Source organism: Gavia stellata, chromosome Z (assembly GCF_030936135.1).
Source record: "Gavia stellata isolate bGavSte3 chromosome Z, bGavSte3.hap2, whole genome shotgun sequence".
Classification (NCBI taxonomy): Eukaryota; Metazoa; Chordata; class Aves; order Gaviiformes; family Gaviidae; genus Gavia; species Gavia stellata.
Window position 1 is genome coordinate 19607530 of NC_082637.1, and position 15397 is coordinate 19622926.

Here is a 15397-nt window from a genome sequence, read left to right on the forward strand (position 1 = left end):
AGAGAGGTAAGGAGAGGAATAATAAATATCTAGAAAAAATTAGAAAAGGGCCAAGATGAGGTAATTTCACAAGCCAATTAATCTCGCAAATGCTTAACTGTTTCACTGAAGAGCAGGGAGAGAAAAAGTAATGATCATACTGCCGTTCTGTGAAAGAGCCTTCCTTATACAACACATGGATGAGTTAGATCCTCCCCGATTTAATCTTGACACGTTAATATCCGAGTCAAAAGGCACAAGTATGAACAACTTCACTATTTGTATCAGCTAAAACTAAACTCATGAGGAATACCGAACAGGGTGGAAAAGACCTATTTTTGTCTAAAAGTTTCTGCTGCAGATGAACTATAAATTTATTTCTGTGTTTTTTTATTGTGTTGCAATACAACTGCCTTTGGTGAAAACTAAATCTGATACAAAACTAAAACGACAACAATTTAGTCAAGAAAATATGATAGAAAATGGAACAAAAAGTGACCCAAAATTAAAAAAGGACTGCATGAACAACTTTCTATTATCATTATATTTTAATGGTATTTATGTTTCGGGAATTGTTTTAATTTAAATTATTTATTGCAAAATAATAGTTCATCTTCATTTGGCAGTTATTTAATGTCACTTTTGCTTTGCCACTTTCCTGTTGGATGTAAGTCATCTGTTCCTCGGTACGACACTGTCCTGCAGCTGAATGGCTGATAGTGGCAAGCATATTAATATGCTAAGCCTTTTAGTGGCATAGGGCAGAACCATCCTGTTCTCCCCAGATGCTGAAACAGGCCTATGGCTTATCATGTCATTTTAAGACCCTGACGTTTGAGTCAGTAACACACCAAGCTATACGCTCCAAAATTAAGAACATAACTATTTCTTGTAAGTAGAAATCTTGTGGCATTTGTAGTCCTAATCTTATTTAATTAGACGATGCAAATGGAGTGAAATTACTAATTTAGAGCACTTTTTAAAATTGTCAAGACAAATTATGGTATGCAATAGAAATTGCATCACTACCAGAATGATAATCTCATAATTAACTGTGTATACTAATAATGACAAAGCAGAGCTCAGGCCTTTAGAACAAAACTATACTGAGAAACATAGGTAAGTAGACAACCTTTTTCAAAACTTCATTTTTGTGATTAGTTTTATACAGGCTATAGTATCTTAGTAAGCAGAAAAATAATGTGCATCACTGGTATCACTGTGATTTAACCAGTAAAAAAAGTTCATAAAAAGCCATTTAGAGAAGAAAAGAGAGAATTATTGTGAATAAGCAATCCAGTGCCTTGATTAATAAAAAAACCAGCACATTTTGGGAAAGGTGTGGCGGGCAAGCTAAAGCTGCTGTTGCTAAGCATCTGTATTAAAAAAAAAAGTATTCCTATAGCATATAACCTTACCAGGGGTTACTTTGAGGAGGGCATAGTGTTCCTTCTCTAGTGTATTGAGTAAAACCAGCACATTCTTCAACACCTTCTCTTATAAACAGCTCAGAATTTTTTTTTTCTGGACATTTTCTAAATATTCTATTTAGAAAATATTCTGCCAATATATATTTCAGTAATTTACTTCCATGGAAACAGAATCATTAATCCTTAAGAATTCCAACAGCTGCTTTACAGAAATTGTATTATTTTCTTGGCACCACGATACTTTTTGCAGAAACTAATTGTGTCACCAAAACCAGCATTCCTGGTGCAATTAATACAGTGATGGTCACAATCAAGATTTAAAGTACTATATAGCATGCTGCATTTTAGTAGAAGATTTTGATGTCTTCCATCCAAATATAGAAGATGCAGAAATACATGTGTTGTCTCATCCAGATCCAGCATGACAGTGCATAAGGCAGACAGATACAGAACTTTTAATTCCTTATCTAAAGTACTCAGAGCCAAAGCAAGCATAACCTAACCGGGTTGTTGCCTTCCTTTTTGCAATCTCTTGATTTCAGATTCCAGTTGCTATAGGGACATCCATCTTTCATTTCTATATGGACAGTCACAAATACCGCAGACTTTTTGGCAGCTCTCATGAATCTTAGACTCTCAAGATGTGCACTTAAGAGAAAACTTAATTTTCATTTTACAACAAAGATCCAAAATAATGTTGCTGGTTCTGTAGGATAATTTGACTATGCAAACTGACTAAACCAAAAAGGCCCAAATGTCTGAAGGCAACCCACAAGTAGTGCTTTCTTCAGTCTGGTCAAGAAAACAGGAGCACAATGGCAAATCGCACACAGATTGCTACAGCCAGCAGAAAAAGGAAAAGCAATCCTTAAAAGCCCTTGCAAATTTTATAGCACAACAGTTAGATTCCCAATTTTGTCTGTGGTTTGGAACTGCAGAGGTCTTGGGTCCAGTTCTTGCTTCAGTTTGTGTGGGGCAGACACAAGCAGTTGGCCTTGCTAGTCTCGTTTATATGCAAGTGAGGTGGGGCTTATTCAAAACCTTGGACAGTAATGTAAAAAGCCCCACAAAATATGTAACTTTTATGAGTTGGAAAAACCTTAATGTTTAAGGATATTCTTAGGATAAGAACTTCAGTGTGGAAGACTCAGTGTCATCCTTGCCTGCAGTGTCCTCAAAAGCATCTCATAGTGATAACAACTATGGGCTACTTTCATGCTAACATGAAAGGACCTCAGTCTGATCTAGTATTGCACTGTTAGTATATTTTTGTTCTATATTTCAGTTCTCATAAGGGTAAAGCAAATTCTTTTCAAATGTTTTTTTACTAGATAGCCCAGCTGCTTCATCAAAATACATTTTTATTCTGTATTTTCAATAATCTTCTGCTAATCTCTCAAAAACATTAAAAAGCCTCTTCCTTCAATGAAACTAGTGCCATTCAGCACCTGTCTGTAGTTGATGCCCTTCAAAAAATAGGCAAGCTGAAGAAGTGAGAGACTATTTTAAACAATCAAATTTCTCTCAAAGAGCAATGGTACTCTGCACAGTACCTCTTGTGACATCTGACTCCAAAATCGGTTTATGCATCCAAATGAAGATCAGATCACTGAGAGAAGAGCTTCAAATTGCACAAAGCAAAGAAAAAGAAAATAAAGTGACACATCAGACAAAAACATGTTAGTTTCAATACTGTTCTATACCTTTAAATAAATTAACAATTAACCAAGTAATCTTTCTCAGAATTAATTTTCCTAAATTCTCAAATGCACGTATCTATTTTAGCTTACCTGTGTTTGCTGTTTTCATAAGGAATTAGAATCCTTTAGATAAAAATTTGAAAAAAAAATCACTACTTTTCAGTAATATATCAAGACACATTTCGTAATTTTGAATGAAATGGAACTAGAGTTCAGAAAAATGGTACTTCTACTGCACTACATATTATTCTATGATACAGTGTTTTCAGCAATATTATAGAACGACAATTTTAAATCCTTTTATTCCATATTAACCAGGTTAGGGTTTTTTATCCTAAACCTTATGTATTATTTCACAAAGCTCCTAAAATCTCATAATCTGAATTTAGGGTTCAAAAACTATCCAAAATGCCAGGCATAGATTTCTATAACGGTTGGCTAGAGAGGAGCCTTTTAATTTTTGCAGCATGAATTGGAAGACCAAGCATCAGCTAGAGTCATACTCTGTCAAGACTGGAGAGGAACATTTCCTGAAGTCTTAATTTTCCAGGAACCTCAGGAAAAGCTAAGAAGGAAGAATGACTATCATTAGCATTATCAATCAAGCAGTGTCTGACCTGGACAGCTAAGAGGACTAGAATCTCTAAGAATTGCTCTCTTTTTATTATTGTAAGACTCTCCCACTAACAAATACTCAGGCACACCCAGGATCTTTAAAAAATCATATGAGAAAGCAAATGGCTATAAAAATTCAAAGACTAAAATCTGCTTCACCTCCAGTTTAAAAAAAAAAAAAAAGAAGCAGCAGAAATTACCCTACAGATGTTAATAATTGTCTGGGGTGGGAGTCGGGGAAGGGGGAGGCTGGCTTCTAAGTAAACAATGCAAAAAAAGACAAAGAGGTCCCTGCTGATGTAAAACAATAAAAGCAGTTTTCTCAGCAGTGTCAGCTTAGCAAGCCTGAGGGTCTGTATTTTAAACCCCAGTGGCCTGACGTCACTCACCCTGATGGTGTGTGTGAAGGAAGCTATCTCTCTGCGATGACCGACCTGAAAAGTGCTTTCAAAGCCCAGTGGGCTAATGTCACTCACACCGACGGTGGATGGTGGGATCTCTCAGGGTGGCAGCCTGGGGGAAGTGAGCTGCAACACCAGCAGCCGACCATCACTCACTCTGATGGCAGGGGGTCAGCTGGGATTCTTTGGTGGCCTCCCGGGCAATAGTTAAAAAGAAGATTTTGGTTCACATGTCAATGTCTAGCTTGAAAGCAGGGAGTATAAAAAGTGATTTTGTTTTTTTAATTGTGGTTCACCAGTGGCAGCAGTGCAGCCAGGAAGGGGAGTTTCCCTGCGAGGCCGTTTGATTGCATGTGAAGCTTACAATGGGGCTGGCTCTGCCTGGTTTTAATTTTTTTGTCCCGTATGAGCTGAGATGTTTTATTCCCCCATACCAAAAGGGGGGAAAAATTAAATCCAGACAGCTCCAACTGCACTTTAAATTTCATATGCAATCAAACAGACTTCGAGAATATTGTCAGCTTTCTTACCAACTTGGCTGCCAAATAGAGAAAGTAAATAAATACTAAATCCCAAAACATCATGTTCTTATGCTAACTCCTCTTTTAATGCAGAAATTGACATTTGGGACAAATTCTCCCATTAAATTCATCCTGACACCGAAAGCACGGTAAGGTTTCCAAAGGACTCTATAAGAGGAATAGTCTTTGTCCCACTACAAATACTCAAAAAAACTGCAAGCATAACTGCAGCTGATATTTCATCAGCAAAAGAAATTATTTTGGACAGAATGGAGCCAAAAGTATCACTACTTACAGAATAAGCTCTTACAAAGATAAAACTTTCAAACTAAAATTTTCAAACTAAAAATCAGTATTTTAAAAACTAAGTTCCAGTCCTATAAAAGTTAATTAATGTGAATTGCTTAGTGTATGTTAAGGTGTCATGCTTAGATGTCTGAAGGGTCGGAATCTGAGAGTTATCCAACACTGAAATCATAGCTTCTGCATGTAAAAGCAATACAAACAACAAATTGGAACTGGAAAGAGATGCAGCTATAGCCAGTATAATGCGTTTGCTTGTATGTTGTACCCCTTTTCTACCAGTTCTTTGCCGCATTAGATGAGATCTTTGAGACTGATGCTATTGTTTCCTACATAGTTCCTCTATGCCACCCAGAAGAAAACAAACCAATTCAAAGCAACAATACATTAAGGAATAGCTCCAGAATTCTGCTTGTCATGGCTAACTGTGGTTTATTTGAGACTATGAAATGATTTGTACCACAACTGATTTGCTTGGGCATGGAGTAAAGCTGTGCAACCTCAGTCTTGCAGAAAAAAAGTAAAAGGTGAAATTTTCCTCTCCAATTCTCACAATGTGTACAGCTCACATATGTGAACAGAAAACATGACTCTAACTCTGCATAGTTAAGCTAATAAGCTTTCTCATAGAGTGAGACAATAGGAACTGTGAGCATACTGTACAGCACAATAAGTGCTGGCACATGAACTGTTTCAGTCTTGAGGGACAGTGTTTCACACTGTATCAGTGACAGAAGACCAGCTTGCAGCCAGAATTATGAATGAAAAGTTTAAGCCTTCCTGAAAGTATGGACTTAGAATGAGTCTTCTGCAGTCATCTCAAAAACTGATGCACCGAATTATTCTGGGGAATACGGCATTTAACACTTCATTTTCTAAGACTGTTAGGCACACAAATTCATTAGTTTAACCTAAGACATGATGATTTTAAAAGGTGGTGTATTATATGTGTGAGTACATTTACACAAGTTTAAGCCAATCAGATAAAACCATATACATTCAACTTAAACTTCCGTAGGAGTGTCTTACAGGTCTACTTCTAAACCTGGGGAAATAGTGGGAAACAGAAAAGTTTGTATCTCTCCCTCTCTCAGGCACTAGACTGCAAGGGACTGTTGGTGCATATTAATTTCATGGTAAACTGTATACTTGGAATTGTCACACATGCTGTCTCTGGAGAGCTATGGTTATTTGTCCTGAAATAGTCTCTCACGTGTTTGTGACTACTATACAATAATACTTCAGCAACAAATGCTATGGTTACATTTCTATTAGTAAATAAACAGTCCAAGGACCCTTTTGTACCCCTGATGCAGCTCAGCTTACGTGGCACAGATCACATCTATGGAGCTAAACTTTTTCCTCTCTTCTCCCCTACTCCAAAAAAACAATCCAAAACCCAGAATGGCCTCATCCACACGGTTTATTAGGAACAGTCCCAGGCCCATGCTAGTTCCCAGACGGTGCTCACACATTGTTTGGGGCGGTGCTAATTGGCCAGGGCCAAAACAGTTCCAGGGACTGTGCTAGCAATTAGCAGCACGTTCACTTGCACACATGCTCAAGCCCATCAGTCGCGGTGATCTAGCACAAGACGGTCTTGTCTATGCAGCTGCCAAAGGCAGCTCCTGAATTTGGCACCCTCCTTTGACAGATTCAGTTATTAAGGTAGCAGCTCCAAATTCCAGCTGCCCTATGCTACCTCTGTCCTTCCCCCTCCCAAACAAGAGGTAGCAGGGAGAGCAGGAGTTCAAAGAATTGAGCCACATGAAGCACAGGAGCCTTCACGTGCTGCCCAAACCACTGGCTCCATCTCTTTCAGTGAAAGAATACACCAGAAACAAAGCGGGACCTACCCCAAAGGTCTGCGGCTGAGCTATAATGATCTGCCAGCCAATGCAAAGTAGACAGGCTCAAACAACTTGCCTCAGTTTACAGTGGAGCCCTCAAGAGCAACTGGCCTCACCAAACCACTGGTGGCTTTGAACAGGTATAAAATCTTCCTCTGCTTCCAGAAATGACAGAACATTTCTCCTAGCTGAAGCACCACAAAAGGGACAATTTTAGATTAGCTGAAGTAAATCTGAGTTGGTGTGAATGCCTCCTCTAACCTACCATCACTCATGCGCTGGGAAAAGATTTTGGAAGACAGAGAGAAAAATTAATGCATTTCCTGAGATGCAGATACTCTTTACTATGTGTAGCTCCATGTGACTGAAGGTTTGGTGCGAGAGATAACATGCATTATGAAGCTGATAACTGATACAGTTGAAAAAAAAAAATCACAAAAAAAGATTTTCAAGTCTGCGTCTCAAAATCTCTGAAGAAAAACTGCTAGGTTCAAAAGTTTGGGGTATTTTCCCACCTGCATTTAACAAAGGATATCACCTCCCCATATAAGCCATTTCAATTCCTCATTGCTACAAAATTACTCCTGCTGTCTGTCTGACTACATCTGACTTTGAACATATTCACTAATGATTGAAAAATTAATTTTAAATACTCCTATCTGTAAACCCACCAAATTTCTAAATCACTATCCTTTCTGTGTCTCTGTATTATGCTGCCGAGAAAGATTTTTTACTTTCCTTCTTTTTCTGCAGGGTTGTTGCTGTTTTGAAAGGGAAAAACAGTATACATTTTCATTTTCCCACAATTCAGAAATATTTGACAGGAAGGGAGCATCAAAAATTACATATTTGAGAGTGGAAAGTTCTAGTAGGATGATTTACAGTAGAAAGTATTTTGCAACCTTTGTCTAATACAAAGACTATGACATAATGGCTCTAGGTCTGACATTTAATTAGGATTATATAATACAAGGGTGTTGCTTGTTTGTTCTCATCAGAAATTAATGCTCCGTTGATTTGATAACTGCAGAAAACATTTGTGGAAAATGTGTTTAACTTTTCACTAGAACTAGTCTTCTTCCATCTTCCTTTATTTGGGCAGGAAAATGCTGAATTTATTTGCTTGTGCAGAATTTTTGTATCTGACCCTGTCAAACTGTGCTGTCAAAATCGACAAGGCTGGCTTCTTCTGGAGCAGCTCAGAAACTCACCAACTCAAAACCAACATTTCCTCCTGTAGGAATTCCATCACTTTTTTGTTTAACAAACTTATTTTTTCAGTTTTTTAGTAAAACTGAAGCTGAAACTTCAGCTTTTTTCAAAATGTCAACACATTTTTAATATAATTACAATAATTTTAAGAGTACTGCCTTTTTCGCCCCCCAGAACCAGAAACTTTTCAGTCCTTCATAGAATTATAGATCCTACTGTAACACTGTGCTTTTGCACCATGCATTTTTGGAAACTTTATGTCATTTGAGGTTTTGGCACTGAACACGATTGTGTTTGACTCTTGATTTATAGCAATCTGCCTTCTTTAGCCATGAACACTGCACCATAATGCTTCCAGGGCATAAGTACTGTTATTTACTTCCCTTTTACAGTTAATGTATTAAAAATATGACTCCACTTTAAGAGAACAGGGGTCTTGCCAGCTTTCCTTGCTTGAATATAGGAAATAATTAACAGAGTTCCTGAAAGTACTACAGTATGTTGGAGACTTGCTTGTCTTGAATCGGGAACATGCATCTGCTTTAGATAGTGAAACTAAGAAATATGTTAAAAAAGAGGTGTAAGAAGATATATCAAAGCTTTGACGTCTTCTATGGAGCGCACCACTTTGTCTGTGAAACATAATGGGGAAGAATGGGGCCAAAAATACCCGTCCCACAGCATTTGTGCCCACGCAGGAGGGGCTTCAAGCGCTGGGGACGGCAGGGCTCCAAGGCCGCCATGCCCTCCCTCCCTTGCCGGTCCGCCCCGCAGGCACACACACCAGCCAGCCCAGCCACGCTGCCAGGGGAGCGGTGAGGCCGCCGGGGCCAGAGGCCTGCGCCATCCCTCCCGGAGGCTCGACCCCTGCCATCGAGAAGATGGCGTCACGCCCGAAGCTGCCGGGAAACGTTTCTGGGCGCAACGCCCAGGGGGGCAAAGGGGCGCCTGTGTCCCAAAACGCGTGCACGGCTCCTCCACGGAGCTCCGGACATCAGACCTGACCTTCGTCGCTGCTGGCGACGGGGTGTCAGCAGCCCCCCGGCCCTTTCCCTTCTTCCCTTCCCCGGCCCGCTCTCCATCGCAGGCTGTCCCCCTCCCTGCTTGCCCCTCCCTTTCCCGCTTTCCGTCCTCGCCTTCGCGTTTCCTGTTTGGGCGGAGGAGGTTTGGCCCTGCGACGCCGCCGTCTCCCAGCGGCTGCGGCGAGCGTTATGGCGGCGGCTCTCTCAATGTCAGCGGCTCTGAGGCACCTTGTCGCGAGGAGCGGGGCCGCCGCGGCCCGCCTGTCGCCGGCCAGGTAACGGGCACCGCGGGCGCTCCGCCGACGGGCCGGGCGGCACAGCCGCAGCCAGGATCCCGCCGGCGGCGGCCTGCGGGGGCGGCCGCGGTGCCGAGGAGGCTGACCTGGGCCTACAGCTTCGCTGCGGCCACCTCGGGCGCTGGGCCGGGGGGGCGGCGAAGGGCCCCGCCGCGAGCGGGGGGCGGCCGGGCTGCAGGCGGGCGCCTGGCCGAGGCCTTCTTCCGGGGCTGTGTGTGTCTGATCGTGTCTGTGCTTGCTGTCTTCCTCGCCGTGACCGCCCGCCCGGTGTCCTTGCGGCCCCCGGAGGTCGGGAGCTGGTCGAAACGGCAGAGGAGCCCCGCCGTGCCCGGCGTGGCGGGCTGCGTTTGACTCGCTGCCGGGAAGCCGCGGAGGGCGATGGCTGCTTCCATCGCCAGCGCAGTCTTCCTAGAGATTTACACCCCTTTGCCCTGTACTGTACCCTGTAGCTTTTCCTCTCTGTCCCCTCAACAAGATCTCTTACTTTTTTCGGGGGCGTACATAGCTACTTGTTCACTGATTCCTTGAAATAATGCTGGAAATCACTTTGTATTTTTTGGTGGCACTTTGCTGCTTGTTTCTTTAATGCAGAGACCTCTACTGAAAGTCCAGTACATGACCCAATCTCTAAGTGAAGATGTGTGCTTGTGTTTGCTTGTGTGCATGTCACGGGACTTAGGTTTTTGTAAGGCTCCCTTCTAGTCAGGAGAACAAATATAGTTCAATGCCATTAGCTATGATTTGGAGGGTTTGCTTTTCCATGCTACTTAAATCTTTACATATAAACATACATACCAGATAGTTTCAGTAATTTTTTTAAAATCTGTGGGGGTCTTTGTATGTACGTGTGTGTATATATATGTAAAAAAACTACACACAGAAAGCGATATATACACACATATATAGAGAAAGAAGGACTATGGCCATACTATTTTTCCCCACTTTTTAATCTCTGATTGTCCCATTGGTTACTGCTGCTTCTTCCCTCTTAAAATGTTTTACAGTGCTGAAGATTAATCCTCAGTCTCATGAAAATTATTTGGAATCTGTGAATATGAATTTAGGGATTCCTCTATGCTAATGCAGAAACTTACTGTTCATGTTCGTCTGCTTGTTTCTGCCCTTCTTTTAGTCCTCTGTGGTGCTGACACAACTGTTGCCTGTGCCATGGGGTAAATTGGATCAGTCAACCGATTCAGATTAAAAATAATATTGTTTGTTTGTTTTAAAGTTTTACCACTCTACCTTTTAAGCAGTTATTCCAGAGCAAATAGTAGGATGTAGTAGGAGTGGGAATGAACAGCATGGAAATGTGAGGTAGGGACTCCTACGTTGTCATTTCTTCCAGGAAATTTCTTCTTTGAAATAGTGCCTTAGGTTTCTTCCCTGCCACAGAGGGAGACTGAAGAATTACTGTCCCTTAATATCTTAAGTAAAAGAGAGGTTGAAGATATTTGGCTAAGCAGGACGGAAACATACTTTTCAGATTCCATAGGAGAGTGGCCTGATCATAAATCTGCAGGTTTCTTGGAGAAGAGGCAAGGAAGAGCACTATGACTCTCTCTTATTTAAAGATTTACGCATCTTTGCAGTCGTTGCATGTTAGAAGAGTGAGAATAAAATTTTCCTTGGAACAAGGAAAAGATGTTTCAGAATAAGATAATTTTTGGCAGTATGAAGAAACTGTTAAGGCTGTCATTTGTTGCATGATTTTTGTAAAGTAATTAATTATTTTCTTGGTGAAGTAGGCTCTGAAGCTTACACCTTTCCTCAGTTACTGTTTTATATGAAATACACTGTTAAGCAGCCTCTCCGGTCTCCCTACTTGGAAGGGAGAATCAAGGTACATAATTACAGAAAAGGATTCAGGGCTCTAAATTTTAAATTCAAGATGCCTTCCTGTACCTCATAGTGAGGTAATAAAATTAAGACAGAGGTGCATGGGAGAAAGTGTATCTTTTGCTTCTGTACTTTCTATTGCTTCTTGAAAACAGCTCTTTGGTTTGTTTTCCTGTGTGGATGCCTTTCTTGTGTACTGTATAATCCTTTTTATTTTACTAGAAATCTAGATGACTCCAATATCATAAATGCCAGTAGACAGGTAGATGCTTCAAAGCTTGGCAGTATACAAGTCCTATTTCTGGCTTTAGTATCTCACATCTCATTTTGTAAAAAGGGGATAAAGGAACTTCCCTACCTCACAGAATTGTGAATGGTCTTACAATACAAACCACTTAAGCTTATTTTCCATTTATAATGATCAGCAACTATCCAAAAGCCTACTTCTTTGAGAAGCCAATGGTTTGCAGCATTATCTTGCAATTGGATATACAGATCCTGCGATACTGGTTTCCTTTCAGAAAAGTATTTTGATGGATACAGTTTGGTGCAAGTAGCTTCTTTGTTACAACAAATTCAGAGTAAATGTAATGTCTTTGCCTGTCTAATTTATTATTGGAGTAATCTGTGTATTTGTCAGTCTGTAGGAAGAATGTATTATACCAGTATGCTGTATGTGTCTTAAAGTAAATATAGGTGTTAGAGTTACTAGCAATAAAAGTTAACACTGTTCTGAGGAGATGACTGAAAAAGATGCTGGAATTGTCAACTGTGAGGGCATTTGAATGATTCTTCCATCATTTCAGCACTATGCTTTTGTTTACTCAGATTCAGAGTAAGGTTTGGTCAAGTTTGGTACAACTTGGCAAATAAACTGTAATTTAACCTAAATTAGTTTATGAGAGTTATATAGCTTATTGTTTGAGCACTGTGGGATTAAAGTTAAAACCTTCAAGCAGTAGTTCTATTTGCAGTGTTTTTTGCAGATTTTTGCATGTGAAACCTGTAATATTTCTCCAGTTTTCAGAACTGCAATTACAGAATAATATAGCTGCCCTCTGATTTTGAAAACCATACCCAAGATCACTTCCCCATAGTCACAGGAGAGATTCTATTCTGATTTCCGTTAGTTATATTTGGTTCTTACAAATATTATGACATCTTCTAATGCAAAGATTGAATTTATCAGTACGTGTTTAAGCACTTACATGCATGTCCAAGCTGCTTGATGCTTCTGGTTACCGGTAACACAACAAGGAAGTAAGTGTTCAGTCTGAAGTTAAGAGAACGTGCAGCAACGTTCCTCTTATCTTTACGAAGTTTGTGTACCTAGTTTAAATCACTGAAGCAATGGTTGCTGAGTCCATCATTATGATGTCTGGTGGTAAGCCTAATAGACATCAGCAGATGGCTTGAGCTGATACAGAAAGTGGCCTTTGCTTAGATCACAGTTTTGAAGCTTTCATGCTGCAAGATCTGTCGAGGTTTCAGGAGCTTGAGTTTATGTTGAATGTGCTCTTCTTGAGTTTGACCTCTTCGGGAGGAAAGTTGCACCTTGTTTGTCTCTCTTACCTGATTACTTCAAATTTTACCCCTTAATTATCTGCAGCCATAATTTGATTAAGGGGTATAATTTAAATAATACAGTTACATTTCTTTTAAGTTTTATGTGAATTGGAGGAAAGCAGAGGAGGGACTCTTAAATGTCTTTCTCTTGGGAAAGATTACAGTGTCTCCTTGCATTAGAAAATAGGGGTAGGTGGACCTGGGAAAAGAAAACTTCAAACAAATTTCTACTGAACTGGGAATCAGCTATTTGTTCCAAAACCACTTAGTATTTCAGAGAGTGCCTTTATTTCTCAAGGTGTTGCAGTCAGGACACAAAGATACTAATTTCTGTGGCAGAAGCAGAGTGTTTTTTATGTGCGGGTATAATACCTGGCCACACAGTCCCTGCATTTCATGATAATGGATTGTTCTTGTCACTTTTCAGTGATAGGTGATGGTTCTTCAAAATGTATTACCTTCCTCTTGTAATTCTGTTGTAAAGACTCTGAGCATGATGGCAGATGTTTTGCTAATTTATCATAAATGGATACCTGAGGTTACAAAAGCAAAGAATCATGGACGTTTGTGTAGTACAAAGCCTGTTACTCAGTTCATGCTATATGCTCAAGAGAATGAGGAAACCTGGAATGCCATTTAAATCTTACTCTTCAGTTATTGTATATATAAGCAAGCTTCCCACTGAGTAAAAAGAGGGGGAAGCCATTTTTGTGGGAAATTAAAGGATTTACAAAATATAGAAGAAACCTGTTTCATTTTCTGTCTTGCTCTTTCATGAATAATACAGAAAATGTTTATTAATTTTTCAAAAAAAGTTTCTTTTTTCTCAAGATAACTAGCTTACTCTTCTGTGTTACCGCTTGTTTTGTTCTTCCTTTTCACAGAATCACTAAGGTTGGAAAAGACCTGTAAGATCATCAAGTCCTACCGTAAAAAAAAAAACAAACACCCACAAACCACAAAACACACCACAACCCACACCAAAACAACCCACCCACACCACACAGCACCATGCCCATCAAGCCACATCCCACAATGCCACATCCACACGCTCCTTGAATACCTCCAGGGAGGGTGACTCCACTACCTCCCTGGGCAGCCTGTTCCAGTGTTTCACCACTCCCCCAGTAAAGAACTTTTTCCTAATATCCAGTCTGAATCTCCCCTGGCGCAACTTGAGGCCATTTCCTCTAGTTCTGTCATTAGTCACTTGGGAGAAGAGACCAACACCCACCTCTCTGCAACCCCCTTTCAGGGAATTGTAGAGAGTGATGAGGTCTCCCCTCAGCCTCCTCTTCTCCAGACTGAACAACCCCAGTTCCCTCAGCCGCTCCTCATAAGATTTGTGCTCCAGACCCCTCACCAGCTTCATTGCCCTTCTCTGGATGTGCTCCAGCACCTCAATGTCCTTCTTGTAGTGAGGGGCCCAAAACCAAACACAGTATTCGAGGTGTGGCCTCACCAGAGCCGAGTACAGGGGCACAATCACCTCCCTGCTCCTGCTGGCCACACTGTTTCTGATAGAGGCCAGGATGCCGTTGGCCTTCTTGGCCACCTGGGCACACTGCTGGCTCATCTTCAGATGGCTGTCAATCAATACCCCCAGGTCCTTTTCTGCAGGGCAGCTTTCCAGCCACTCGTCCCCAAGCCTGTAGCGTTGCCTGGGGTTGTTGTGACCCAAGTGCAGGACCCGGCACTTGGCCTTGTTGAACCTCATCCCATTGGCCTGGGCCCATCGATCCAGCCTGTCCAGATCCCTCTGCAGAGCCTTCCAACCCTCAAGAAGATCAACACTCCCTCCCAGCTTGATGTTGTCTGCAAACTTGCTGAGGGAGCAGTCAATCCCCTTGTCCAGATCATCGATAAATATATTAAACAAGACTGGCCCCAAAACTGAGCCCTGGGGGACTCCACTTGTGACCGGCCACCAACTGGATTTCACCCCATTCACCACAACTCTCTGGGCTCGGCCATCCAGCCAGTTTTTTACTCAGCGAAGGGTGCACCTGTCTAAGCCACGAGTCGCCAGCTTCTCCAGGAGAATACTGTGGGGAACAGTGTCAAAGGCTTTGCTGAAGTCCAGGTAGACAACATCAACAGCCTTTCCCTCATCCACTGGGCGGGTCACCTGGTCATAGAAGGAGATGAGGTTGGTCAAGCAGGACCTGCCCTTCATGAACCCGTGCTGGCTGGGCCTGATCCCTTGGTTATCCTGCACGTGTCCCGTGAGCGCCCTCAAGATGAGCCTCTCCTTAATCTTCCCCGGCACTGAGGTCAGGCTGACAGGCCTGTAGTTCCCCGGATCCTCCTTCCGGCCCTTCTGGTAGGTGGGCATCACATTGGCAATCCTCCAGTCGTCCGGGACCTCCCCTGTTAACCAGGACTGTTGATAAATGATGGAGAGTGGCTTGGCAAGCTCCTCCGCCAGCTCCCTCAGCACCCTTGGGTGGATGCCATCAGGACCCATAGACTTATGAGTCTCCAGGTGGCATAGCAGGTCGTTAACTGCTTCCTCCGGGATCATGGGGAGCCTATTTTGCTCTCCATCCCTGTCTTCCAGCTCAGGGAGATGGCTTTTTTGTTGCACATTTATTCTAAGCTGTATGTTAAAATAGGGCTTAGCAGAGTTCCAGATCTAGATCTGGGTAGATCAGAGAGCTACA

General features: G+C 41.7%; 1 protein-coding gene across 1 annotated transcript in view; it reads left to right on the top strand.

The window, feature by feature from the left end:
• Positions 1-9198: 9198 nt before the first annotated feature.
• Positions 9199-15397, top strand: part of NDUFS4 (NADH:ubiquinone oxidoreductase subunit S4) — a 53029-nt gene continuing 46830 nt past the window's right edge. The window contains exon 1 of the mRNA XM_059833431.1: positions 9199-9308. Within this exon, the coding sequence (XP_059689414.1) occupies positions 9223-9308 (86 nt within the window). The 5' untranslated portion in view covers positions 9199-9222. The remainder of the gene's footprint in view (positions 9309-15397) is intronic.